A 27,976-nucleotide genomic window follows, 5' to 3' on the forward strand; every position below is an offset into this window, starting at 1 on the left:
TGGGAGAGAGTGATACAGATGGTGTCTTCATGCTTTGTTAGGCCCAAGATAAAAGATGAGAAACAAGCCGCTCAACATCACAGGATTTCTATCAAAATTCATAATCATTTTGGTCTGCCTTGGTCAATTCGTTTTTTATTTACCTGAACATGAAAGGTTTCCCCCCTAAAAGGAGCAAAAATTTTTTTAATTTATTTTTTAATGTTTTATTTATTTTTGAGAGAGAGAGAGAGAAAGACAGCGTGAGCAGGGGAGGGTCAGAGAGAGAGAGGGAGACCCAGAATCTGAAGCAAGCTCCACGCTCTAGGCTAGCTGTCACCACAGAGCCCGACATAGGGCTCGAACCCATGAACTGTGAGATCATGACCTGAGCTGAACTCAGACGCTTAACCAACTGAGCCACCCAGGCACCCCTAAAAGGAGCAAAATTAATGTGAACAAATATAATTACTATGGACTGAAGAATGGAGTTACATTGATGGAGCAGTCTCACAAATCTCAATTAGAAGCTGCTTAAGGCATTCTTCCAACTACTGTGCTGGTGAAGAAATATGGATTCCCCCACCCCAAATCTGACAACCCTATGTACTTGGTAATAAATAGATCAGATTGACCCAGAATCTTGAACCTCAGAGAATTAGTAAAATTAACAAACACAAATAGCCTTAGAAAGTCCTCAGAAATCTAGACCATATCAGATTTTCAGTGCTATGGAGGTCACCCCACTGGTGTACTAAACAAACATTTATAGCACCAATGCACAAGGTACAGTGGGGAGTATAAAATGTCACAGATCTGACCAACTGGTGAAAGATTCATTATAGGCAAAATGGTCAGAGCAGCAGCTCCCACCTAAGAGCCATCTGCCCAGGAGATGCCATCAAGTGCTGGCCGGAGGTGGTTAGCCAGTCTGGAAGTCTGTTAGTTAAGAACAAACATTTTCAGGTCCTGCCTCTTCCAGACAACTCTCCCAGAGCCTCTTATGAACAAGCTGTTTCCCAGCCACCTTCTAGAATGTAGAAGAGAATGCATCCCTCCAGACTCCGTCTTCTAACACAAGATGGTGCGTAGTAGTCAGTAAAGCCCCAGCCCAGTTTCATGAGGAATGAACAACTCGGGCATGTATGACACGTGTCACTGGGATAGAACTTTCTTTCCCACATGGCTCCTCCGGTGTTGAACAAGGTAGGAAGTTCGGGTGAAGCCTTTCCCACATGTGTCACACTGATAGGGTTTCTCACCAGTGTGGATTTTCTGATGTTCGATAAGGCTTCTATTCCGAGTGAAACTCCTCTCACACTCATTACATTTATAAGACACGGGAGCCTCAATGTTTTCCCACTGGCCTTCCACCCTCCCCTGACCCTCCCAGGTCTCTGCACGTTCAGGGTCCTGCACATTTTTATCACCGTGGATCCTCTGGTGTCTCAGGAGATGTGAATTCCGCCTAAAAGCCTTGCCACACATGTTGCACTGGTACGGCTTCTCCCCCGTGTGGATTTTGTGATGTTCAAGGAGGCTACAGCTCTGGCTGAAGGTTTTCCCACACTCCTCACACTCGTAGGGCTTCTCCCCAGTGTGGGTCCTCTGGTGTTTGATGAGGTTTGAGCTGTGACTGAACACCTTGCCACATTCCTCACACTCATAGGGTTTCTCCCCAGTGTGGACTCTCTGATGGATGACGAGGGCAGAGCTCCCAATGAAGGTCTTGCCACAGTCTTCACATTCATAGGGTTTCTCCCCCGTGTGGATTCTCCTGTGTTTAGTCAGGCCTGAACTCTGAGCAAAACTCTTTCCACATTCATGACAGTAGTGCCGCCTACTTCCTGGGGCAGTTTCCTGCTTTCCTGGGAACCTGCCCTCCTGTTCACCAGCTTCTGAGCCTCTGGGAATCTGGGCCATGTCTTCACGCCAGGGACATGGTATTTGCCCAGACTCTTGTACTGGCTGGTCCTCATCTGCAGGCCGGGACTGGATCTCAGCTTCTACCTCACCACCTGAAATAACAAGTGGCCAGATGTGGTCAATGACGCCCTGACATGCAGGAAAGCTGTGACTGCAGTTGCACACAGGCCAGGAAGAGGGTTTCGGTACAAGAACCGGAATAGGGATGAAGTGGGAGAATGGGTGGTGGGGAGGAAGGAAACCTGAGAACGGGCCTGGGGTCATCAGAAGCAGGTGCAGATGGGGCGTGGAGGGAAGAGGGTGGGGAGGACTGTGCTGGGGACACATGCAGAGGCTCTAAGTCCTGAGAACGAAGGCAGGGCCCTGCACTGGGGCTGGACCGAAGGAGGGCTGGGCAGACGGCAGCAGTAAGCAGACACGTGTGAGGACCTGGAAGTGTTCTGTGTGAACCAGGGGGAGTAGGTGCTTAGCGACTGCCAGTCAGGGACAGTCTTCTCGGCTCTCATCCCAGACGAAGGCAGGTGACTGGCTTCAGTGCTGACAGATCTGAGCCGGAGCTCCTGCTGCAACACAGTTGAGCTGCATGAACTCAGACAAATCAGGCTGTCCTGTGTGTGCCCTGTGCCCCGCTCTCTAGTCTCGCTCTCACTCTACGGTCCCATGGCCTGTTTCCTGGGGGGACCCCTGCTCTCTTCTGTGTCTAGACTAGCAACAGGGAGGGACCAACACTGCCTGAGCGCCTGGCGTGAGCCAGGGCTCTGCCCGGGGCTGCATCTGACGCATCCCACTTCACCCGGCCGGGACACCGCAAGACGGGGAAGGGAGCCAGGCCTGGAGGGTTAAGGAGCTGGTCACACACGTGGTTAGTAGCTGGGTTCAGAAACAGTGGCTCTGAACGTAGACATAATTCAGACAGCTTCTCACAGCCCAGTAGGTTTTAATCGACAAAGGAAGCCACAAAAGCCTACGAGAAACCAGCACCCGTCAGGCTTACCCAGGGAGGTCAGGCCACCGGGGTTCTCCTGCCCTTCATCTCTGTGGAAGCTCCTCCGAGATGCATCCAGCTGCGTCCAGCCAGCAGAGAAAGCCAGGGCCACATCTTCCGTTTTCAGCAAGCCCTGAAACAGCACATGGTCCACCTACTTCCTCTCACCCAGAGTCACGCCCAGGGCTGGGCACCGTGTAGAGGGGCTCAGGCGGTGAGGGAACAGCCCCTGAAAGCTCTGCTGACCGAGCCGGGGCGGCGCTTCACGCCACTTCTCCCAATCTTGTGATGGTTTCGTCAACAAAACCACCCAGAAGTAGAGAGGCCGTGAGCACGTGAGGACAGGTGTCTCCACACAGACACTCCGGACACCCGAGTCTCCGCGCCTAGACACTCCAGAAGCACGAGTCTCCACACAAATATCCAGACACCAGTGTCTCCACACAAATAATCTAGACACCAGTGTAGAAGGTAAAAATATTTGGAAAACAAAGACCAAGCCACTGAAAGGCCTGGAATTGAACAACAGTAGTGATGGTGGCTCATATGTAGTGAAATGTGGTCTGAAGTGAGGAAACTCTGGGAAAACAAACAAACAAACAAACAAAAAACCAGATACTACAGAGCCTCCAGGACGTGAAGGACCAGGTAAGAAGTTGAAATCCAGTTTAAGTACAGACTGTTCCAATTATGTCATCAGTTGAGACAATGGGCATGCCGTATCTGTCCCGGCCAGCTTATGTTCCTCCAGAGCCAGGGACCACATGTTTACACCCTGGTAACAGGGCAGGAAAGCAAAACCAAACCTTCAGAACAAAAGCACTGTCACAACAAAAGCTTCAGTTTGCTTTTGCAGAATTGCTCTTACTGATGAAGAAGATGCCACTGAAAAAGGGGCTGACCAAGGACACGGGGTAAGGGGTCTGGGAAACGGCACCCACACTAGTCATGAAATAGGACAAGGCTCTCAACGAGGCACCATGAAGTGAGACAGCGCAGACAACACTGCATACATGAGAAAGTTCACATCCCATCCAGGATTTGGGTGAAGCATGTAGACGGGGAGGGGGCGACCCTCCCGGGACGCACCACAGTAGCGAAGGGCAGGGAGGGGCTCCGGCTCACCTGGGGCTCTGGGGGCAGCCTGGCCGCCACCACTGCGTCTCCTCTGCAGCGCCCTCCCGGGGCAAGCCCAGGACCCTGGAGAACTAGGAAGGAAAGAAGCTCTGGATGAGAGGTCCCCTGGCCCTCAGCCTGCCTGGCCTGTGGAACCCAAGCTCAAAATCTGGGCCTGGAAGTTCATACAGAGCGTGCTCTTCCCAAATGCCCGATCCCTACTGGCCTCAGTCCCAGGGCCTAGAGACCTGTGCTGTGCTCGGCCCACATACAGAATCTAGGCAGAGAGGGCAGGATCCTTGGAAGGAATGGTGCCTTTGAACAACAGAAAACAGGCTTTTCATCTGAAGATGAAAACTCTGGGTTTTGCTTGGGAAGGGGAGAGAGAAGATTTTGGTTAAAATGCCTTACTGGGCATTAAGGGCTTCCGGCTTTGGTTTGGAAAAACGAGTCCAAAGAGGCTGGAACCAGAAAGGAGGAAATGGGCATCTGCTTGTACAGAACTTGCTCAGAGTCCCGAAGACTTGAGGTTTCCCTATAGGAGGCAAACTTTAAACGGAACACAAAACAGCTGGTTTAGGCTAGACCCAGTGTTGGGAAGTCAAGACTCCTTGTTGGCTGGTGTGTCTCAGTGCTGTGTCTTGGAAACCGACACACACGTTCAGGGCACATGAGAAGACACCAGACGACATACAGCCAGTCTTGTGGAGTAAATCCTGCCATATTCATAAGAGACCAGGGTTTAGACATTTATACTCTAATCTACAATAGTCCTATAGTCTGTGGGATATTCCGATTGGCTTTACTGAGTCTGTTCATTTTCTTCTCAGCACTTACCACTAGCGGAAGCTGTACGGTTGTGTTTATCTGCTGTCTTCCCCCCTACACTGTAAACTCTGGTGCCACCAGGCCTCTGCGTCACCAGCGGCCTGTCCTCAGCACCAAACACACTGGCTACCACGTAGGAGGCATCGTTATGTGTTAAATGAACGAGGAACTGATTCTTTCCAGAACATTGAAATTTCCCTTTCAGTTTCAAAGTAGAGCCAGTCAGTGATGGCCAAATCAGTTAATCATCAATGAAGTTGGATGAAGTCTGCAGGTTCATGCGCCCAGAAGAGAACACTCACCTGTGTCTGGTAAGGCCCTTGATGCCAGCGATTCATGCTTGAGCAGAGCCCTCACTGGTTGTAACTGGGCACTCCGTGATCCACAGAAAGGTGTCAACACTGCCATCTTGCAGCAGACAAGCTCTCGGCTCTGGTTGCCACCTGGGACCTAGAGATTTTTCATTCATTTTCATTTATTCGTCAGACATTTCTGGAGCACTTCCCATATGCCTCACACAGTTTCCAGGAGCACTAGAAATATTAACTCAGGTAACACAGACAACAACCTTGAGGTTAGTACTGTTACCATCATTTCACTAATAAGGAAGCTAAGGCAGAGAGAGTTTACACAGTTTTCCCAAGGTTACCCCGCTAATAAGTGGCGATGCTAGGATGGGCACTCAGGCAGAATGACCCCAGAGCCTGTGCTCTCAACCATTACCAGGTGCTCCCTCGTTGCGCTTTTACAAATACCCTTTGGGAACTGGTGCTGAGTTCTCAGAATACTCCTATCTTATCTGAAAAGCAAAGGTAATAATTTCTTGTTTATAGGGGTTTGTTATTGGCTTTGAGGACTAAGAAATAAGGTCACAGTATGTTAATCACCTAAATCAGGACACACGGTCTGTCCCCACTAAAAGGTCTTGTCCCCACTAAAAGCAGGCTTCCCTGCATCTATCGGTAAATTACACTTGTCAAGTTACTTTCTCACATGGAGCTCAGAACTCCCCACATCTTCTGTAAAGACTGAGAGAGGCTGGAGCTAAGATACTTGAAATGTCTTCACTGTGAAGGGCTCATGGGCAGTGGGCCCACGTCCAGAGCCCGGGTCTCCTGGTCAGTGGTTAGGGGGCTCTGGCCGCGTGTCCCCTGAAGGCACATTAAGTGGTCCACAGAGGACACAACTTCATAACAGACCGACAAAACAGGAAGACGCAGGGGAGATCAACCCGTTTTCCACCAGGGGTGGTTTTCGGCCTGAGGTCCTTGGACTCCTCCCAAGTGGGCCTTCATGAACTTCAGATAGGAAACAAGTAGTTCTGTTTTTACCAGCCTCTAAGGGAAATTTGGTCTCTCCTATTATAAATGGAAGCAACAACCATATGGCGTAACCACAGGACTTCGTCACCAATAGAAATTGCAGATGTTTTCACACCACGTTACAGCGCAGCGAACACCGTCCAAGTCGCTCAAGCTTCTAACGGCTTTGAACCCGCACCCGGTCGACTCGGCCTGTGCCAACGTCCTCCTGTTTAGTGCAGCAGTTTAACAAAGCGCACATATAACGTTGTCACCTATTTGTTTAATGCTTTGTTGGCTGTATTTCAACATAATCGTGTTCTTCTGCAATCCTTTATGTACCTAAACATTCTGTTCCGAGAAGGGGCCCGGGGACTCCACCCAAGCAGCAGAGACACACCGAGAAGTTCGGATGTTGACGGAACGCCCCTCCCTCGGCCCCGAGACTTGGGGAAGAAACCGGGCTTGGCCTCTACCTGCGGCGCCGGCGCCTCCAGCTGCCTCTGCAGGTGCTCGAGGAGCAGCACCGCCTCGTCCCCGCTGTCGGGCTGCTGCTCCCGCACCCAGGCCTGGAGCCCGGCGGGCAGGATGGTCAGGAACTGCTCCAGCACCAGCAGCTCCAGGATCTGCTCCTTGCTGTGCGTCTCGGGCCGCAGCCACTGGCGGCACAGCTCGCGGAGCCGGCGCAGCGCCTCGCGGGGCCCCTCGGCCTCTGGGTAGCGGAAGCCCCGGAAGCGCCGGCGCGAGCGCTCCGGGCCGGGGGCCGGGGGGCCGGGCGCGCCAGCCTCCGCCAGGGCCGCGGGGACGTCCTCCTCCTCCACCTTTACGGTCAGGACGCCCGTCAGGTGCCCCGGCCGCTCCTCTGCACCGTCTGTGTCCAGGGTCGCGCTCTCATTCGACTCTCCGGCCATCCCGGACCTGGCGCGGGCAGGGACCGCGCCTCCCGGGGCGGCTCCTCAGGTGCGAGAGTCGCTCCCGGCCTGCACGGCTGCGGGCGGCTCGGCTTCCCGCGGCCGCGGCCGTTCTCCGCGCCCGCGCGGGGCCCCGCGGCGTCTCCCCGCGGCCGACCGGGGCCCGGGCTCCAGAATCCGATCGCGCCACTTCCTGGGCCCTCTAGGACGCGTCTCTCGGTGGCAGCCGAGTTAACCCTTCGGCTTCCGGGCTACCGCCGTCGAGTCCGCGGGAGAGGACTTGCGCGCTCTGACGTAAGCTTGGCTGAAGCTGACGTCTCACGTTCCTGAGAACTCGAGGCCCGCGGGTGCCCCCAGAGGCCCAGGCCAGAGGGCCTTCCCCTGGGGCCGCGTACGTCCCGGGGCCGGGCTGGGAGCGCAGCGCCTGCGCCTGCGCCTGCGCCTGCGCCTGCGCCCGGCCGGCTCCGCCCCCTCCTCCGAGGCCAGCCGGCCGGAAGTCCCTCCCCCCCCAGTTATTCCTCACTGCCACGCATCCTTAGCATAACTGCTTGTCTTCATGAACCGCCGGGGGAGCCATTGCGGTCCTTCCTGCAAAAGCAACCGGAGATCTCCAACCGCCCCCTTCAGCTACCATTTTCCGTGGCCTCCTCTCGAGCAGCCAGGCTTTTGCTGTTCCCTGATTCCAGCCGCTCTTGTGTCCCTGGACTGGCGGACCCTGCTCACTCCTGCTTGCTCTCTTGTTCCTTCCCAGTCATAGTCTAGCCGAGTGAAAGCCGCACACTCTCAGGCCAAATTCCCTGGGCTCCTAATCCTGTCTTTATTTACCACGTATTACCTGGGTGACCGCCGTTAACTACATAACCTCTCTGTGCCTGACCTTCCCACCCTGAGAATAGTAGTAGTAGATAGGGATGTGAGCATTGGGTGAGGTTTTTTGCGTGTAAAGTTCTTAGGATAATGGGTAACCGGTAGTAAGGTAGGCCTACCTTAAAATGGAAGGAAGCCTGAGATTCCTTTTAGCTAGAAGAGGCTAGATTTTAAGCCAGAAGTGACAGCAGTTATTTTGCTGGACTGAATTGTCAGTCCACTTTCTACTCAGTAGAATGCAGGTTTGGTAGAAATTTTTTAGGTGGGAACATATCATGCTGGTACCTTCTCTGATTTTTTATTCCTCAGTCTATCCCATCTGTTAGTCTCCCGGCCTGGGCACGACTACTCGGTGGGCACAGCAACCTCCAGCCCTTCCCAGTCTTGGGGTCTGGCAACTCCTCACCCCCGTGCCCCTGGTACTCATAGGGCAGCAGGTGCAACCGCCTCTTCGGTTGCCTTCCGTTGGGTCCCATCCAGACTGGGGTGCGCAGTTGTAAGTAAATGCCTTATGGCTTTTGCTGTCAACTCTTTAAAAAAGCCGTGGACCAGTGGACCCCTGCAGTTCAAAGCCATGTTGTTCAAGGATCAGCAGGTCTTCATTTAGTCGCTTTGCACTTGCCTTTATCAGGGTAAGAAATGTAAGTTGTAGTCATAATACAAGTGTTTGTTTCCTCTTCCCAAAATAAATTTCTGTAATCTTGAGCACAGCTACTGAGATAAGTCTTGTAAAAACACTGTAAAATGTAAATCAGAGCACTGTGTGGAAGTGCGAACGTGAGCAGCTGGAGGGTACTGTCAGGTCGTGTGAATCTCATTAGTGAATGGCTGTTTTGTTGCTTGGTGAGTAAAGGTCACTTCACATTTGTAAAGGCCATAAGTATGAAGTAATTTGGGGGGATGTTTAATTTCGGCTTGTCCTCAGAGTTCTATATAACTTGCTTGTTAGGAATTTGTTAGCAATAAGTATAGATTGTGACAAACTAATGTTATATGCTTTCTGCTGAGATACCGTAACAAGTATATTTCACCTGTGTGATCTGCCAAACAGGATTACCCTAAATCTAATCATGGGGAAATTATCAGATAAATTCGAATTGTCAGACATATTACAAAACAATCACCCTGGACTCAGCAAAATTGTATGAAGTAATATTTAAAAAGTGGATGTGTAGGTAGAGAAAGTATTCTGGATTAAACAGACCAATAACTAATCACAATCAAATAGATTTCATTAACTTTGGATTTTGATCCCATTTTAAAGACATTATTGAGGGGCGCCTAGGTGGCTCAGTTGGTTAAGCGTCCTACTTCTGATCAGGTTATGATCTCGCCTTTGTGGGTTGGAGCGGAGCCCCACATCGGGCTCGGTGCTGACAGCTCAGAGCTTGGAGCCTGCTTGAGATTTTGTGTCTGTGTCTTGCTTGTGCTCTGTCTTTCTGTGTCTCTCAAAAATAAATAAATTTTTAAATCTTTTAAATTCTTCCCATTAGAAGACCTGTTACAAAAAAATGTCTCTAATTACATATTTTAACAAAATTTTTATTCAATTTCTAATCAAATATTATAATACTTTATTTTCTTTCATTAAAAAACTTAAATGTTTACAACATCAGTTTGGGAAGACAAGGAGTCAAAATGGAGAAAAGTGATCAAAAGACAAAATCCAATGACAGAATAAATATAGCCTATTTAAAGGCCTGCCTGGCCCTGGTGGCTGCTGCCAGAGCGAAGTCTCAGCCTCAGAACTTGCAGTAGCTCAAAATCTCCTTCAGCTTCAAACCGTCCACAGGAGAGATTTTGGTGACTTCAAAGAAGACCTGCGTGATCAAGGGATGAAGATCAGAGGTCTTCTAGCCACTGTAATACTACAGGGTAGGAGCCCCGTGTATGAACTTTGCATAGATGGCTAGGAGGAAGGAGTCAGCAGCTAGCTTGGAAGCTGTCTCCCGGATATAGTCCTATTCCTGCAGAGTCATTTCACAGATGAAACAGGTCGAGGTCAGTGTCTTCATGCTGGCATGGAGATACCTTGTATATCTGCACAGGAAGTATAGGCGATGCAAATGTTGATATTTAAGTTTGTGAGTTTGCTGGTTGCTGACTTCCATAGTGAGCATCTCGCTGATAAATATAATCTAAAATTTTAATTTGGTGCTATTCAATTTCTCACTTCAATGTTTAGAGCCTTAGCATCAGGAAAAGTGCTATATCTAAATTCTGATTTCCTTTTTCTGTCACTTTCCGAGTCTGTCAAATAACTGAGCCGGTCATTTTAAATACAGACAATCATGATGGTAATGCCTACCTATCTTTTAAGTTAAGAAGAAAACGATCTTGCATGAAATGCTGGTCGTTTCAGACAATGAACAAAGCGTGTGCATAAATAACTACAAAAAATCCTGAAGAAATTAACCAAATTAGGAGACATCTACAAGACTGGTTTGGATGTTTCCCTGCATTTCAGGAGTAGAAACGTCTGTGCATTTTAAAAATTAAAAATCATAACTCTGGCCTTCATTTGGCTTAGAGGCTGAGCTTAAACTTTTTGATTCTAAAAGAAGTTCCGGTGCTTGCTTCCAGTAGGAACAAGTGGGGTTTTGAAGTCAATAAACGTATTTCCGTCAAGAAAGTGGTGGACACGTCCCTTTCTAAGGTATCAACAAAAGGAGCGTGGGAAGTAGGGGACCCGCACTAGGCTGTGACCATAAAGAGGGCCGAGGGGAGCATGGAGAAGCGAAGGGTTATCAAGATGATTAAAGGCGAAGAGCCAAGCGGAGTAGGAGACCTCTGAACAGCAGAAGGGTCACTGGCGCAAATTCCTCTATTTGTGTCCCCAAGGACTCGGGGCGGGGCAGGTAAACCCGAGCCACGAACCACGAGACGAGCTGCGCCTCTCCACCAACCGCCCTAGAGGTTTTTCGCCCTCGCGCCACGCCCGTGCCCAGCAACCCGCCGGAAGCGGAAGCCGCCGACGCGTCTGCGTGGGCGGGAAGTCCAGGCCCGCCTCAGTCTCCGTGGCAACTGCCCGGCGTCGGCCGTTAGGTAGCCGGTGGGGGCGTGGCTCATGGCCCTAGTGTCCCGGTCCCGCTGTCCAGAGGACGCCGCGGGCTCTCGGAAGCAGCGACGCAGCTCGTCGGGGAGCCCGCTGTCCGCACAGGCCAGTCGCTCCCCTTGGGGAGGCCGCTCCCGATCCCGCTCTCACTCCCGCGGCCGCGAGGGTCCCAGGTCTCCGTGGGGGGCGTCGGGCGTTGGCGCCCCATGCGGGCTGGGCCGCTCTGAGTCTCAGGAACAGCCGCCCGGGTCCCGCAACTACGCGGTCTTGTTTTCTTCCGTCTACAGTGGCGGATACCGCTACCATCACCACCACTATGCGGGCGACCGGCAGTGGGCCCGAGAGTATGAGAAGGAGGAGGAGGAGAGCTATCGGCAGAGGAGGCTGAAAGAAAGAGAAAGGATTGGGGAGCTGGGAGCTCCTGAGGTGTGGGGGCTGTCTCCAAAGTTTCCTGAGCCGGATTCTGATGAACACACCCCAGTGGAGGAGGAAGAGGTAAAGACTCAGGAGACCAGCAGTTCGGATTTCAGCTCCGAAGAAAAAGGGAATACCAGTCGTTCAAAAAGCAAGAAAAAAAGAAAGAGAAAGTCCAAAAGGAAACATAGGAAACACTTTCATAATAGTGATAGTAATTCAGACTCTGACACTAATTCTAGCACTGATGGTAAAAAGAGGGCTAAAAAAGCCAAGAAGAAGGAAAAGAAGAAGAAACACAGGGCAAAAAGAACCAAGAAAAGGAAGAATAAGAACACTAAAAAAGAATCCAGTGGCTCAAGCTTTAAAGATTCAGAAGGGGAGTTGCCAGAAGATATCTGGATTAAGCAGTCAAAGATTGCAGATATCATGGATATAATAGGTCCAGAAGCACCTGTAATACACGCCTCTCAAGATGAGAAGCCTTTGAACTATGGCCATGCTCTGCTCCCAGGTGAGGGTGCAGCAATGGCTGAGTATGTAAAAGCTGGAAAGCGAATCCCGCGAAGAGGTGAAATTGGGCTGACAAGTGAAGAGATTGCTGCATTTGAATGCTCAGGTTATGTCATGAGTGGTAGCAGGCATCGTAGAATGGAGGCTGTACGACTGCGTAAAGAGAACCAGATCTACAGTGCTGATGAGAAGAGAGCTCTTGCATCCTTTAACCAAGAAGAGAGACGAAAGAGAGAGAATAAGATTCTAGCCAGTTTCCGAGAGATGGTGTACAGAAAGACAAAAGGGAAAGATGACAAGTAAGGACTTTTTGTACAGTGGGACTTTTAACAATTTTTATGTGGCCAAAATAATATGAAAAGACTTAATGGTGCTACTAGATCTACAATGTTAGGAAGTCCTTCAAGGAAAAGCTGAGATCTCTTTTTTTATTTTTTAACTTAATATGTGCACATGGTTTAAAAAATATTCAAACACTACAGTAGGAGTTAATAAAAGCTCTTTCCCCCTAGTCCCTAATTCTTACCAAAGAATTCTTTTCGATGTCTTTTATATCTGCTCATAAGTTCTTTGTATATGCAAGTATATTGAAGGATAAAGGTTGGAGCTATTAACCTGAAGGTTATTTTCCTTGTTGCTCTGTCTTCTCTCTCTCTCGAAGGGCCTTATGGAGCCTTTCATTTGCCCCAAGGATGATCAGAAGAACCCCAGAAAGAACAAAGGATTCAATTGAATGTATACTGGTTTCTGGTATTAACACATAAAGGAGATTTATTGGCTCATGGAACTGAAAAGTCCTGCAGGAGAATGGGTGTCCTATATGGCTTTATGGGTCTTTGATTTTTTTCTTCCCTGTGGGTTATTTTCCTCCTTTGGCTAGTTTCCCTTAAGTAAAAAAAGGGCTGCCAAAGGTTCTGGATTTGATTATATACTTCCTGGTCCATCTCTGAAGAAAGAACATTTCTGTCTTGGCATTCCAAACAATCCTGAGATTCACCCTAATTGGATTAGCTTAGGTCACATGTCCACTCTCAAAAAAAATGGTACTGTTGACATGGAAATAGGCCCACTCCCGGAGTATAGGTATACTCAGTTTATAGGCTACATACATGGGGAAGAACTGGAAGGCAAGTAGGCAACCAAAAAAATGCCAACTATAGTTGTGAATGATTTCTAAAAACCAATACGTGTGCTGAAAGCCAAAATTTTCTTGAAGCTTGGTTTTGACTATTAGGGAATACCTGATTGGAGGGAACATAGGATTTATCCATAAAATAGATACAAAGAAGAAAAGAGAGTCAATGGTGCTTGGGTCTTCCAAAGAGTAGATTAGCTGCCACCTTAGACTGAGAAGAAAAGAAATGAGAAGGTAGAAAGAAGAATACAGTTGGTGGAGCTCATGAAAAGGAGATCAGATCAGGAGGGACCTCATGGGCAACAGAGTTGACATTGAGAACCTGGTCAGCACCAGTGCTGGAGAAGATTTTAGAGTGAGCTCCACTCACAATCTATCATAAAGCTTTTGTTTTTATCCAGTGACATCTGTCTGAATTTTAAAACTTCATTACTAGGCAAACTATCTCATTTGAAAAGGGGATCCTGTGGGGTACCTGGGTTGCTCAGTTAGTTGAGTGTCCACCTCTTGATTTTGGCTTAGGTCACGATTCCAGGGATCGAGCCCTGTGTCCGGCTCCATGCTGAGCGTGGAGACTGCTTGGGATTCTCTCTCCCTCTCTTTCTGCCTCTCTCCCTGGTTTGTGTGCTACCTCTTTAAAAAAAAAAAAAAAGGAAGAAGAAGAGTAAACTCCCTTTTCAAGGCTCAAGACCCTATTAAGCCCCACAGAACTGAAGGTGAAGAGGTTCTAGAATCTCACACGCAGTGTGATGTGGAAGGGCACTTTCATCCTAGTAGAAGACAATTGCCGCTGGAGCACACTACCTTGAGAATTTCCCCAAAGAGGGTTGGGCAACACTGGTAAAATCCAGTGTTACACATGTATATTTTTATTTTTAGAAACCATACCATGATACATACATGAACCTACACCTTGCATTTTTCACTTAATATATCTTGGAGATGTTTTAATCAATACATAATAAATCTACCTTATTCTTTTTAATTAATGACTTTAAAATACTATGTTGAATGAAAGGACCATATTTTATTGGATGTTTAAGATCCAATAAAATGGATCTTATATTTTGGATTACACAGTACGTTGGTGAACATCTTTGTGGGTAAGTGAGAGTATTATCTGTTTCATTCTCATCTAGAAGTAGAATTATTGGGTCAAAAAGAATCCGTTGGATCACCTAAAAATGGCCACGTAGAAGTAGAGTTCTTGGATCAAAAGGAAAATATTTACTAGGTGTTTTTCTGTTTTAAAATGTGTATAGTGTTTTTTTTTTAAGTTATTTATTGTAAGAGAGCACTCGGGAGGGGCACAGAGAATCTCATGTAGGCTCTGTGCGGTCAGTGCAGAGCCCAATGCGAGGCTTGAACTCGTGAACTGTGAGATCATGATCTGAGCTGAAACCAAGAGTCAGAAGCCTAACCGACTGAGCCACGCAGGTGCCCCTATTAGGTGCTTTTTATATGCTAGGCACGATGACAGGTGCTGGATATAAACCAGAGATCAAGTAAAGTTTGATCTTTGCCATCACAGAATTTTACATTCTACTGGGGGAGACAGACCTTTAAAAAAAACTAACACAAATACGTATTAATTGCAGCATGCTGTGAAGAAAATAAAAGGACTAGAGACAGTAATTGGGGGACATTTTTGAAAGGGTGTTCAGGGAAAATGGAAGAATGTCACGTGTAAGTTTTACGTGTTTTTACATTTTAATAGGCATTGCAACATTGCATTCCAAATAAGATGTACCAGTTTTCACACCTACATCACCAACAGTATCATACTTCTAAACCTTTTGATCTTTGCCAATATGATGGGTGAAAAATGGCATTTCATTTTTTATGTTCATTTAAGAGCAAAGTTGAGTATCTTTCCGTGTGTATGTTTGTATATATATCCTTTGTAATTTTGGGTGAGTATGTGTGCGAACTAATATAAGTTTTGTCCATTTTTCTACTGGGTTGTTGGTCTTTTCTTATTGATCATAAGAGTTGTTCAAATAATAAATTAGCTCTCTATCACATGTCTTGGAAATATTCCCCTCTTCCTTGCCTTCTGAATAGCTTTTCTGGGAAACACTTGATTATATTGCTCTTTAAGGCCTAAAGATTCCCTAACAATAGCCAATTAAATATCTTTGTCTTTTTCACTTGGGAGAAAGATGCATCTGAGGAGCTGTGGCTTCTAAGAAGGCAAGGTAGGATTGGTGGGCTTTGCCAAAATGTTACAATACACACAATGCAGCAGATAGTGCAATGCCCACAGCAGAGTTCCCATGACGGCATTCTGTGCTGTCAGTACGACTGACTTGCTGGTTAATGTTGTTATTAGGGTCTGCCAGTGTATCTGCCTTAAAACAAGACTTTGAGATCTGCAATTTGATTACAAATCATGTTGTCTCACGGGAACTAATAAAAGGCGTTAGAACCTTTTCCCCTCTTTTAAATAGTGTTGCCCAGAGTACATGGTTTGGGTTGTTGAACAGAAGAAAACCAGAACAACAAAAATTTTGTGTCATATTAGATTTCAAAACCCACTAGAATCGTTTATTAAATTCTACCCAAGGAGAAAATTGAGCAAGTCAAATAGCTTGAATTAACCACCATAGTTACACTGAAGGTTTTTTTTTTTTTTTTTAATTTTTAATTTGAGAGAGAGAGTAGGGGAGAGGAATCAGAGGGAGGGAGAGAGAGAAGCAGGCTCCAGCTCAGCATGAAGCCCGACTTGGGAATCAATCTCATGACTCTGGGATTATGACCTGAGCCAAAATCAAGAGGCAGGTGCTCAACCTACTTAGCCATCCATGCTTCCCCTCCACTGAGTTTTATTCAGTGCTGAGAAACAGCCCAAGAAAACAAATGAGAGTGGCTACTGATGTTTAATTACAATTGATAAATTTTGTGAGACACCATTAATTTTCCCATGAGCCATTATTTTATGACTTTGGGGATTATGTAAAATAGTGTTTCACAAATTATAAAAACTCCTCCACTGGTATGAGATTCTTTTTTTTTTTTTTTTAACAAATAGTTTATTGTCAAATTAGTTTCCACATAACACTCAGTGCTCATCCCCACAAGTGCCCTCCTCCATGCCCATCCCTCCTCCCCCCCACATCCATCAGTCCTCAGTTATTGTCAGCATTCAAGAGTCTCTCATGGTTTGCCTCTCCCTTTCCCCCACCATTTCCCCCCTTCTTCTCCCCCTTGTTCCTCAGTTAAGTTCCTCCTAATCCTCCTATACGTGCAAACATATGATATTTGTCCTTCTCTGCCTGTGGTATAAGAGATTCTAATGGGGATTTCATGGTAGGTTTTCTTCTTTTCTTCACCTTCTCCTCCTCCTTTAGCACAAGAGAAAATTTTCTACCTATAGCTATAAGCAGATTAGGGAGAAATTATTAATTTGGCAAATTGCTGTATTTTTATTCTTCACAAATTCAGGGAGATTTTTATGAGAATCCTTGTAAGATTTTACAGTTAGTCTTGAGGGAGTTTTTTTTTTTTTTCAGATGTATACAGTTTTGGCATACAAAGTTAGTGTCCATCTATTCCTATTTTATTAGGAGTTTCTCCTTTTAATCAGAAATGCATGTTGAATTTTATTAAATGACTTAGTAGCATTTGTGGAGATCATAGGATTTTCCTTTATTTGCATATTAATAAGATGGTTTAAAGTTATATTCCAGGTGCCTGGGTGGCTCAGTCTCTTAACGGTCCAACTTTGGTGCAGGTCATGATCTCGAGGTTCGTGGCTTCAAACCCTGTGTCAGGCTTTTAGCTGTCAGTGTGGAGCCTGCTTTGATTCCTCTGTCTCCCTCGCTCTCTGCTCCTCCCCCATTCTCTCTCTCAATCACACGCTCTCTCTCTCTCTCAAAAATAAATACATGTTGAAAAGAATTATAGATTTCCTAATGTTAAACTATGAGTTAAATTTATTGGACTCATTTGTAGGTTTTTGGTTGTTTGCAACAATCACTGGTCACATAATTTTCTATTTCAAATTCAGAATAATGATGGGGCATCTCAGTGGCCCAATCAGTTAAACATCTGCCTCTTGATTTTAGCAAGCCCTGCGTCAGGCTCCACACTGGCAGCACAGAGCCTGCTTGGGATTCTCCTTCTCTCCCTCTCTCTGCCCATCCCCTGCTCGTACTCTCCCTCTCTCAAAATAAACGCATAAACTTAAAAAAATTCAGAATAATTAATAATATCTTGCCATATGGGTGGGAGCAGAGAGAAATGCAGAAAGCATCATTACAAAAAAGATAACTGCTAATTTTCTGCTATAGCATGGTAGCATGACTTGTAATGCAATAGTGCCTCTACTGAAAATACAGAAAAGGAAGCTATTATTTTGAATATCTTAAGAATGGACCTGATGAGGGGCGCCAGGGTGGCTTAGTCGGTTAAGCGTCCGACTTTCGCTTAGGTCATGATCTCGCGGTTCGTGGGTTCGAGCCCCGCGTCGGGCTCTGTGCTGACTGCCAGCTCAGAGCCTGGAGCCTGTTTCAGTCTGTGACTCCCTCTCTCTCTGACCCTCCCCTGCTCACGCTGTCTCTCTCTCTCTCTCTCTCTCTCCTAGAAATCAATAAAAAAAAAAAACATAAAAAAAATTTAAAAAAAAAAAAAAAAGAATGGACCTGATGAAAACATACAGACCACCATTTTGTTTACAAAAATAAGGATGATCCTGGAAAATGAAAATCTCAAGTTTGAAAATTGATTTTTATTAGCAACGTGTAGACTATGCCAGTAAAAGTAGCATTTTTATTTATTTTCATCTACCCCTTCCAAAAAATACAGACAACTTAAATTAAAAATGCACATCTTGAATTTTGTAAAAATACTGCTTTGTTAAGCTGCATTACCGGTTTTGATTTTCATGGGATATCCAATACAATGCCAATAATCTGAAAGACATTTCAGAAGTGAGCAATTGTAGGGAGTAAATGAATTAAGATCTTTAGTTACTTTTTTAAAAAATTCATTCATTCATTCATTCATTCATTCATTAAGAGAACACGAGTAGGGGAGGGACAGAGAGAGAGAAGGAGAGAATCACAAGCAGGCTTCGTGCTGTCAGCACAGAGCCCGCCTGACCTGGGACTTTATCCCAAGAACCATGAGATCATGATCTGAGCTGAAATCAAGAGCTGGGCTCTCAACTGACTGAGCCACGCAGGCACCCCTATTTACTTCCTTTTTAAATTAAATTTTATATTTATCCCTTATATAATTTTTGAAAAATATATAAGCCCTTCTTTACAAAGAAAATTAGACATGAGTTTTCTGTTCAAGAAAAAATGATAAGTTCTAATTTAGTAAAATATTTGGATTCACTGGATTTGTTTGCCTAAGGAAGTTATAAAATGAGTATATACTTCATTGCTCCTTTAAAAGATACTTTCAAGTTTCTGGAACCCAAGGAGGAAAGGGTTAATTCTCCTTGTCACAATGAAACTGGTTTTTTTCTTTTGTTCTGATAACTTCAATGCTGAAGATACTACCAATAAACCACAAAACAATGATTAGTATGATATGATTTTTCAAACTATTAACTAAACAGACTTTTGTTTAAATTTTTAAAAGGACTTACCTCATTCAAAGACTCTAAATACAGTTTTTGATTAGATGAACAAGGGGGAATATTTCTACTTTCTTCTGTAGAATATTTTTGGTAAAGTGATTATCTAATGCTTTCCCCCCTGAAACCTACATTCATTGCAAAGTATTGTTGATTATACTTTTACAGTAATAGACTTAAATTTCATTACCTTAAATAGTCTAGTCTAAATATATTTCCATTGTTCAATTTAACCTTCAGATCTTTGATACTATGAAAAAAGGGGGGGAACTCAATGCACTGACATATATTTTTGCCATGGTGTTTGACGACTGTTTAAATTGGGGAGAAATGCAAAAGCACGTGTCCGTGCTTAATTTGCGAAGTAGCAAAGCGGAAACGCCGGCTCTTAGCGGTAACACTAAACTGGGATGGCCTGTTTTTAATTGAAGTCCGGCCTAAATTAGGAGAAACGCCTGCGCGCGCGCCTGAAAGCCGCGGAGGGGCGGGCGGAGCTGGACACCATCGAGCCGCAGTCCTCCGCGTGCCTAGAGCGGAAGCGACGTCGCGCTGTGGGGGGCGTGTTGGAGCTCGGGGCGGAGCGCAGAGGGTGCCCGAGCGAGCCTGGCTGCGCCTGCGCATCAGCTGTTGGGGACGTGGTGTTGATGCTCCGCCGGCGGGCAGTGGGGCCCCGGGTGCAGGGAAGCGCTAGGCGACTGAGGGGCCGCGCGGGAGGTGTCCCCTGAAGTGGGCACAGCGTAGGCTGCACAGGTGCCATCCCCTGAGCACAGTATTAAATCCGTTTTGAAGGTAAGTCTCGGAGGCCGGTACTTGAGCAGAAACTTGAAGGACACGGTGAGACCGATGTGGCCTTTGGGGGACGCGCTTTCAGGCCAAGGGAACCGCCGGCTTGACGCACCGGAGGAGTAGCCAGGCCACCATGAGCGGGGCCGAGTGTGGAGGGCGGTGTGGAGGGTTGGGGGGCGTCTGTAGCTGGGAGCTCACGATGAGACCAGACCTTAGGGGCCCTTGAATCAGAATAGTGGTCAGTGGCGGTCAGTGGCGGCCAGGTTACTGAGCTGCCTGACAGGTGGCGCCAGCGACTTTGCTGTCGGAGCAGATGTGCGTTGTGTGAGAGAGAGAAGGTGTCGATCAGTCCGAGGGTTTGGCCGCAGCCGCAGGAGCTGCTGGAGGAAGGAGCCGAGCTTGAGGTTTGGGGCCTTGTGTCAGTTATTTAACTCGCCTCGTCCCGGTACCTTAGTACAATGAAGTTCGCACTTGTGTCTTGAGGCAGTTGTGTGAGGATTAAGTGCATAACTTTTGTAACGTATATATGGCAGTTGTGCTGGTTTATTGTATCATTATGCTGAGACATGAAGGGTGTGTGGGCGCAAATGTGAAAAAGAATTGGACGGTTGAGGAGTGTTCCAGGAAGGAGTAGGACGTGGAAGGACCCAGAAACAAGAGAGCATTGAAAGTTTGAGGAACTGAAAGTTCACTAGATCATAAGAAAATTTTAATGTTTTTTTGTTTTGTTGAGAGAGACCGAGTGTGAGCTGTGGAGGGCAGAGAGAGAGGGAGACACAAAATCTGAAGAAGGTTTCATGCTCCCAGCTGTCAGCACAGAGCCAGGCGCGGGGCTCGAACCCACAGACTGGGGAATCATGACCTGAGCTGAAGCCGGACGCTTAATGGACTGAGCCACCCAGGTGCTCTAGATTTGACTCTTTGTATATTAAGTCAATTTTTTGACTAAAGGAAAAAATATATGTATGTTTCAGCTAGGAGTTACCATGCACGCATCCAGGGCTCTATAACAGCCAGCTGTATTTGGAGCCTAACCAGGTTTTATAGCTTTTTTTTTTTTTTTAAAACCCAGGAGCCATTTTTCACAGTTCATTTAGATGTCTGTTTAATCCAGAACAATACTTTTTATTTTTGTGAAATCGACTGTTTTGATGAGTCTGTGTCTGTTATAGATGAGCTGCATTTGGGATTTATCTGAAAGTCTCCTCATTATTAGATTCATGTTAAATACTTAAATGAAAATGCTGCGTAAGTGATAAGGCGGAATGTCAGTAGTCTCACTGTTGGTGTTGTCAGGGTTGACCATTTGATTAAGTTTGTGGCTTCCAGATATCTCCATTTTTCCCCCTTTGTAGTTAATACACAGCACGGTGATTGAGACTGTGAGAATGTCCTTTTCTTCAGTCCTTTAGCCCAATGCCTTTGCCCTTTTGTAGTCTTTGATTCAATTTTCATCAAGCTGCAAAATGGTGATTTTTCAAATGTGTTATTCCTGCTCTGTCAGAACAAACTCTGTGGAACAGAGTCTTCTCACTTTGTATGTGTGTTCCGTTTTTAGGAATGGTTGTTTCAGAGAGAAAAAGTTTGATGGTGATTATTGCAAACGTATAAGCCCAACAAAGGCATATTGCTATTGTAATTATTGTTCCTACTAGTGTTACCATCTCCGTGATTCTTGTTTTTGCATTTTCAGAAGACAATCAAAAGGAAGTTTTCCGAAGCAGAGAGAGCAAGCCTGCGGACGCTGCGGATGGCAACAGCAGAGCTCAGCGCCTGTTCCCCGGCTCCTCTGAATCTGAAGAAGGAGGTGCTTCGGACCGTGAAGGGGGATCCCTGCTCTACTTGGGGACGGGGAGTCCAGCTGCTAGGGGATGGCACAGGCTTGGGACAGGAGCTGTTGTGCAAACAGTTCAGGCAGTTGCGCTATGAGGAGACCACAGGGCCCCGCGAGGCGCTGCGCCGGCTCCGCGAGCTGTGCCGCCAGTGGCTGCGGCCCGAGACGCACAGCAAGGAGCAGATCCTTGAGCTGCTGGTGCTGGAGCAGTTCCTGACCATCCTGCCCGCAGAGCTCCAGGCCCGGGTGCGGGAGCACCACCCAGAGAGCGGAGAGGAGGTGGTGATGATGCTGGAGGATTTGCAGCCGGAGCTTGGAGACACAGGACAGCAGGTGGTGAGGACCAGATGTGCCCTTTTGCAAGAAAGCAGGGGCTGGAGGCAGGGCGTGAGCTGGGCACCTGGGGGATCTGCTGAGTCCCATTCAGGGTTCGGGTTCTTTCTGGTCCGGCTGCTTGGAGCTGTCGGCTGATCCCGCAGCATCACCTGCTGTTCCCTGGGAGGGACCGGCCATACCCTTTGCCCAGCCTCTTCCTGTCCCCTGAGCTTTCTCCTTCCTCTTCGCACGTGGGAGTGCTTCTCTGAACAGCACTTTCCTCCTCAGCCCACAGGTCCCTAACTGTCCCTGCATGTCCCTAGGACCCAGGCCAGGCAGAGGAGCAGAAGATGTTGGTGGGGGCAGTGGCCGCAGGGGAACCAGTGCGCGGGCAGCAGGCGCCGCCAAAGCGTGAAGTCGCAGAGCCTGAAGACAAGGGTAAGAAGCAGCTGCCTCTCATGTCAGGCAAGAGGTGGGCATCGGCGCCCCCTGGAGGCCCCGCTTTTGTGTTGGTTTTGTACGGTGTCCACACGGTAGCATTCACTGTGAGCGTGCAGCCCGCGAGCCTCCGCAGACAGGAAGACAGTCCGTGATGCAGCCACTGCCGCAGTCAGGACTGGAGGACTGGCGTCCCCCCGCATCCCCCCATCCTTTCCATGGTGTTTCAGCCCGAAACCCGGGGCTCGTCCTGCCCTGCCCTTCTGCTTCCCCTTCCCTCCTTCACCGCAGGGGTGAGTGAAGAAAAGATGGCTGGTTTCTCAACCAGCCATGTGCTCCATTGCTCATTTTTTCTGGTCTTCTTCAAATTACTGTAGGATTATTCCTTTTTTTTTTTATGTTTATTTATTTTTGAGAGAGAGAGCGTGAGCAGGGGAGGGACAGAGACGGAGACAGAGGATTCCAATCAGGTTCTGCACTAAGAGCAGAGAGCCCGATGCAGGGCTTGAACTCACAGACCATGAGATCATGACCTGAGCTGGTGTTGGATGCTTAACCAACTGAGCCACTCAGGTGCCCCGTAGGATTATTACTTTTATCTCTAAATGTCACTTAGGTTAGTTTTTACTGTACTGTCTTTGTCACTGAAATCCCTCTCTTGCTTCTGTCACTTACGTCCCCCCCCCCCATCCAGCCTTATGATCCTACTTCTTGTTACTTTGGTGTCATCTCAGTGCTTCCCCAGGAATCTTCTCTCCTGCTTCTTCTCCATCGTTTACACACAAATTCTTTAGTGCTGTTTCCATCTCTGAAACCCTTCAGTGAGCTAGGTTATGCTGTTCTTTCTGCATAGGTTTTTTTTAACGTTTGAAAAATTCCATAATCAAAAGGGAAAAAATAAAACTATGAAGAAACCCACCATCTGCAGTAACTCCCAGCAGGCAGTGACCGAGGCCTCCCCGGCAGCTGTGTCTGCTGGTTTCTCAGCCTCACGTCCACGAGCTTGACTTTACCAGTTTGCTTGAGACTTTTAGCACTGACGGTTCCATGTCTCGGGAAACCCCTGAGTCCGTCCCCCTGTGGCCCCATCACAGCACGGATCCCCTTCATCCTGATGAATCAGGATGGTCCATCCCCCTGTGGCCCCGTCACAGCGCAGGACCCCATCACGCTGCGCTGCATGCTGTTTCCCACTTGCTCCTTGCTGTTTCTCCCCTCTGAGCCTCTCCTGCCACATTTTTTTCTGTCTGTAGACCTTTGTCCTTGCTTTCCCTAATTTGCACTCATCCTTCAGAGCCCGAGACAGCCCTTCCTCAGCCTTCCTGAAGTCCTCCAGATCTGGGTAACTTTTCTATGGAAAAGGACCTGTGCCCCTAGAGCGCCAAGATTTCTCCCATTCGACCACATCATATTGTTGCTGGTTTATGTCTCTTTTTCTTCTGGCAGAAAAGGATTGAGCTCTGTTTTGTTTCCCAAGTCTGCTGTGGCTCCTGGAATCAAACAGACCCTCAGTGTATGTTTGATGAATGGCTGATTGTGATTCTAAACCTTCCTTTACCTTCTATCCAATTCCCCTGTTCAGCTTCCTTTTTTATTTTTTTAATTTTTAAAAATTTTTTAAAATTTATTTTTGAGAGTGATAGAGACAGTGTGATCAGAGGAGGGTCAGAGAGAGAGGGAGATACAGAATCGGAAGACAGGCTCCAAGCTCTGGGCTAGCTATCAGCACAGAGCCCGACACGGGGAACCCACAAACTGTGAGATCATGACCTGAGCCGAAGTCTGATGCTTAACTGAGCCACCCAGGCACCCCACCCCCCACCCCGTTCAGTTTCTGAATCTGTTCAATGGTCCCCCTAATGGAAACTTGCTGAGCAAAGTAGCTGAAAGAGAGGGGCCTGCCTTTTGTGACCAGCCTCACAGAAATGAATTTAGGCCCTGTCATTTATGATGAGCATGTGTTTTATTTGTTTATTTATTTATTTACCTTTATTTAAACTTTTTTTTATGTCTTTGTTTTATTTTGAGAGACAGAGACAGAGAGCGAGCAGGGGTGGGGCAGAGAGAGAGGGGGAGACACAGAATCTGAAGCAAGCTCCCGGCTCTGAGCAGTCAGCACAGAGCCCGACGTGGGGCTCAAACCCACAGACCATGAGATTATGACCTGAGTCGAAGTCGGATGCTTAGCCAACTGAGCCACCCAGGCGCCCTGATGGACATGTGTTTTAAAATACGACAAGTGTGGGGCGCCTGGGTGGCTCAGTTGGCTAAGCATCCGACTTCGACTCAGGTCATAATCTCATGGTCTGTGGGTTTGAGCCACACGTCGGGCTCTGTGCTGACTGCTCAGAGCCGGGAGCTTGCTTCAGATTCTGTGTCTCCCCCTCTCTCTCTGCCCCACCCCTGCTCGCTCTCTGTCTCTGTCTCTCTTTCAGATATAAATAAAACATTAAAAAAAATTAAAAATAAAAATAAAATATGACAGACGAATGCAGTCACAGTAGATCCTTGACACTGCTCTTATGTCCTCTGGGTCTGTTGAAAATGCTATTTTACACTCAAAGTTCAAGTTGTTTTCTGATTTCGAGGCTACCACCACTTTTTAGTGCTCATGTCAGTATATCGTTGCTAGTAAAGGATTGCGTTAATCTTCCTGTAAACACCCCCTCCCCTGTGGGTGGCCTCAGTCCTGTAAAGGGCCGACACACACAAAGTGCCTTGTTCCGCTGAATCTTCCTGCCCTACGGTCTCTGGTGTTTCCTTACCAATCGTCCACATTACACGGACTCTTGTGTGCTCTCACCTTGCAGTTGACCTGCCACCTTTCTTTCGCCCACACTGATGAACTTGCATTGGCTGGTTATTAGTGCTGCTTAGAACGTCTCCTGCCTTCTCTGTTGTTCAGCTCTGCATCCTCTTTCATGCTTCCTTCCTACTCGCCCACCTGTGCCTGTGTGTCTGAGCTCAGGTGTTATCGGCTGACATTTCTTACGGTCTTTGATGTACGAGAAACATGAGCTAATTATCCCAGCACTGAGGTCCCCTGGCTTGTTGAATCGCACAGGAGGGCAGCTGCTGCTGTTTAAGAGGATCGGGAGAGTCCAAGGCACCGTTGTGAGCTTCATGTCACCCTCAAGGTCTTGCAGTCCAGTGGTTTTGATTCGCTGGGGAGGACACTGAGCCCAGAGGGTTTACATTACCTTTCTAAGATTACACGGCTAAGCAGTGATACAGTGGGTACTGTGTCCACATTTCTTCATTTCCAGTGCTCTTCCTTATTGGCCCCAACGCCTCCTGGCTTTCCCTTTCTTATCGGCCGAAGGCCCTCAGTTGACTTCACTTTTTTAAAAAATTATTTTTCACGTTTATTTATTTTTGAGACACACACACACACAGAGCCGGGGCAGAGAGAGGGAGACACAGAAACTGAAGCAGGCTCCAGGCTCTGAGCTGTCAGCACAGAGCCTGATGCAGGGCTCAAACCCATAAACCGCGTAATTATGACCTGAGCCAAAGTCAGTTGTTTAACCAACTGAGTCACTCAGGTGCCCCAACTTCACTTTTTTGTACTCCAGCTGACAAACCATTTTAAAGAATGTATAGCTAGGCCTTTTAAGACTGTTTCCTTGTTTACTGATTGTGCTGTGTGTATCACATATAAAGTTCAACCCAATGAGGATAAGCTACCTCCTACCACAATCTCCATCCTCCCCTGAGCAGCCACTGTTAACAGTTCCTTGGGTACCATTGTACATATGTTCTGTGCAGACACACAGCCACAACATTTCTGCCAGCACACACGGCTTGATTTAAATTTATTCCTCCTAAGTGCAGGTTCCCTTCCCTAAGCATCAAAAACCAAGTAATATGTGGTATACGTTTAATGTTTCAGGTGAGGAGACCAGGATTGAGAACGGGAAGATGGTTGCAGAGATAGACTCTTGTGGAAGAGTGGGATCATCCGGGAAAGTATCTGAGCCCGTAGCGCCTCGTCATGAGGACCCTCGCTTGGAAAGTCAGCAGGTGAAGCCCAGGGAGAAGCCCGAGTACAAGTGCTCAGAATGTGGGGAGGCCTTCCCCCGGCACCCGGACCTGATCACACACGAAGGCGTGCACGCGCGAGGAAGGCTCTGTGAGTCTGCGGCGTGTCATAGTACCGGTTTCACTGGACGTCAGAAAATCCGTCCTAGAGAGAAAGGTCATCAGTGTCACGAGTGTGGGAAAGCCTTTCAGAGAAGTTCGCACCTTGTCAGACACCAGAAAATCCATCTTGGTGAGAAGCCTTACCAGTGCAGAGAATGTGGGAAGGTCTTCAGCCAGAATGCAGGCCTCTTGGAGCACCTCCGGATCCACACTGGAGAGAAGCCTTACCTGTGCATCCACTGTGGGAAGACCTTCCGACGCAGCTCCCACCTCAACCGGCACCAGAGAATTCACAGTCAGGAGGAGCCCTGTGAGTGCCAGGAGTGTGGCAAGACCTTCAGCCAGGCCCTTCTCCTCACCCACCACCAGAGGACCCACAGCCACTCCGGAAGCCATCGCTGTAACGAGTGTGGGAAAGCCTTCAGTCTGACCTCAGACCTCATCCGACATCACAGGATTCACACCGGGGAGAAGCCGTTCAAGTGTGACATATGCCAGAAAGCCTTCCGCCTCAACTCCCACCTGGCTCAGCACGTGCGGATCCACAATGAAGAAAAACCCTATGAGTGTGATGAATGCGGGGAAGCCTTCAGGCAGCGGTCGGGGCTTTTTCAGCATCAGAGATACCACCACAAAGACAGTGTGGCCTGATGGGGGGTCCTCTCTGCGGGAAACCTCACAGACAGGGTGCTGACCAGCAAACAGCATTTCAGGGACAGTTGCTGCGGCTACTTCTAGCCTCACAGATCTCAGCGGGGTCGCCCACGGGAGGCTGTGCATATCCACTTTTGCTCAGCCTTGGACCACAGTGATAGACGCTAGATGGTACTGTGGGAACAAGAGCATTCTTTACTGCAGGACTTCTCTGGGCCTTTAACATGGTCAGTGCTTGATTGTGCATCTTCAGGTAGTAGAGAGCCTCATGATTGAGTTAGGGCTTTGAGGTCAGCAGCAAGTCAAATATCCACAAATTCATAGGCTTAAACAGAACAAGAGCAGGTTGATAATTTTGCATGTTACAGCAGCAACTCATATAAAATAAAACTAATGACATTTGGAAATATACCACTCTCCAAGGTGTCTTAAAGTACCGGTTTAATAGTGGACATTTTCCCCTGGTGGTTTTACTCACCAGCCCCTACTGGCCCCCCCTCCCCCCACCATCTGCAGAAGCATTTTGGAAAGCAAAGATAATCTGATCTTACGATTTCCCACCCCCATTCTGGCCACAGTACTTCACTGGTTCAGGTTAGAAATCCAGGTTAAACTATGGAAGAGATTTGATAAGTCAAGCGAACGAACAGTGCTGAGTGAGTCCAGGTGGTAAGTGTCTGACTTGATACAAACTCGAGCGTCAGGATAGTGGGTCTTCCATAGACACTGTTCTAGTAAATGGGGAAAGAAATTAGACTTTTTCTTTAATACCAATAATGCAGTTTTTAAATGTTGCTTGTTCTGGAATTCTTTGGAAGTCAAACAGTAAAGTCAGCTGGGAGGAGATCATGATCTTTAGACTGTGAATACCAAAATGTCACGGTAATGATAAGAATCTCCAGCTCAGGAGTCCACTCCTGAGCCATCACCGCTTGCTTCTCGGCAGTAGCTGCTGAGGGTGTCGTGTCTGGGAAAGACTTCCTTGTCTGCACGGGGGTGAGCCCTTGTGTATTTGGAGGGTCTGGTTCAACTGCATATAGTTCAAAAACAAAAAACTATAAGTGGCTTCACAAAAGCTTGTTTTTCTCTCAGAACAGTCTAGAGACAAGCAATCCAGGACTGATAAAGTGGGTCCATGACACCACTAGGGACCCTGTCTCTGCTTATCTGTCCCAACATGCTGGTGCAC

At 47.6% G+C, this 27,976-nt stretch overlaps 3 protein-coding genes across 5 annotated transcripts; 2 read left to right on the forward strand and 1 right to left on the reverse strand.

The window, feature by feature from the left end:
* Positions 1 to 344: 344 nt before the first annotated feature.
* ZKSCAN4 (zinc finger with KRAB and SCAN domains 4) lies at positions 345 to 7,426 on the reverse strand. Its single transcript, XM_039257566.1, has 5 exons — positions 6,612 to 7,426; positions 5,137 to 5,284; positions 4,016 to 4,098; positions 2,900 to 3,023; positions 345 to 1,997 (listed from the first exon to the last, which is right to left on the reverse strand). The coding sequence occupies exons 1-5, from the start codon at positions 7,044 to 7,046 to the stop codon at positions 1,135 to 1,137; spliced, it is 1,653 nt and encodes a 550-aa protein (XP_039113497.1). The 5' UTR covers positions 7,047 to 7,426; the 3' UTR covers positions 345 to 1,134.
* Positions 7,427 to 10,884: 3,458 nt separating this feature from the next.
* On the forward strand, positions 10,885 to 12,627 carry NKAPL (NFKB activating protein like). Its single transcript, XM_039257577.1, has one exon. It carries the CDS (start codon positions 10,981 to 10,983, stop codon positions 12,196 to 12,198), a length of 1,218 nt encoding a protein of 405 aa, XP_039113508.1. The 5' UTR covers positions 10,885 to 10,980; the 3' UTR covers positions 12,199 to 12,627.
* A 6,590-nt stretch (positions 12,628 to 19,217) lies between these two features.
* Positions 19,218 to 27,196, forward strand: ZSCAN26 (zinc finger and SCAN domain containing 26). Of its 3 annotated transcripts, none has more exons than XM_039257569.1 (4): positions 19,218 to 19,406; positions 21,097 to 21,573; positions 21,876 to 21,990; positions 25,883 to 27,196. In XM_039257569.1, exons 2-4 carry the CDS (start codon positions 21,154 to 21,156, stop codon positions 26,782 to 26,784), a joined length of 1,437 nt encoding a protein of 478 aa, XP_039113500.1. In that variant the 5' UTR covers positions 19,218 to 19,406; positions 21,097 to 21,153; the 3' UTR covers positions 26,785 to 27,196. The 3 variants fall into 3 exon arrangements, with proteins under 3 accessions (XP_039113500.1, XP_039113502.1, XP_039113501.1); XM_039257571.1 differs by having other exon boundaries at positions 21,097 to 21,570; XM_039257570.1 differs by lacking the exon at positions 19,218 to 19,406 and adding an exon at positions 20,266 to 20,305.
* Positions 27,197 to 27,976: the final 780 nt, after the last annotated feature.

Source organism: Hyaena hyaena, unplaced genomic scaffold, assembly GCF_003009895.1.
Source record: "Hyaena hyaena isolate Hyena2069 unplaced genomic scaffold, ASM300989v1 scaffold_637, whole genome shotgun sequence".
Classification (NCBI taxonomy): domain Eukaryota; kingdom Metazoa; phylum Chordata; class Mammalia; order Carnivora; family Hyaenidae; genus Hyaena; species Hyaena hyaena.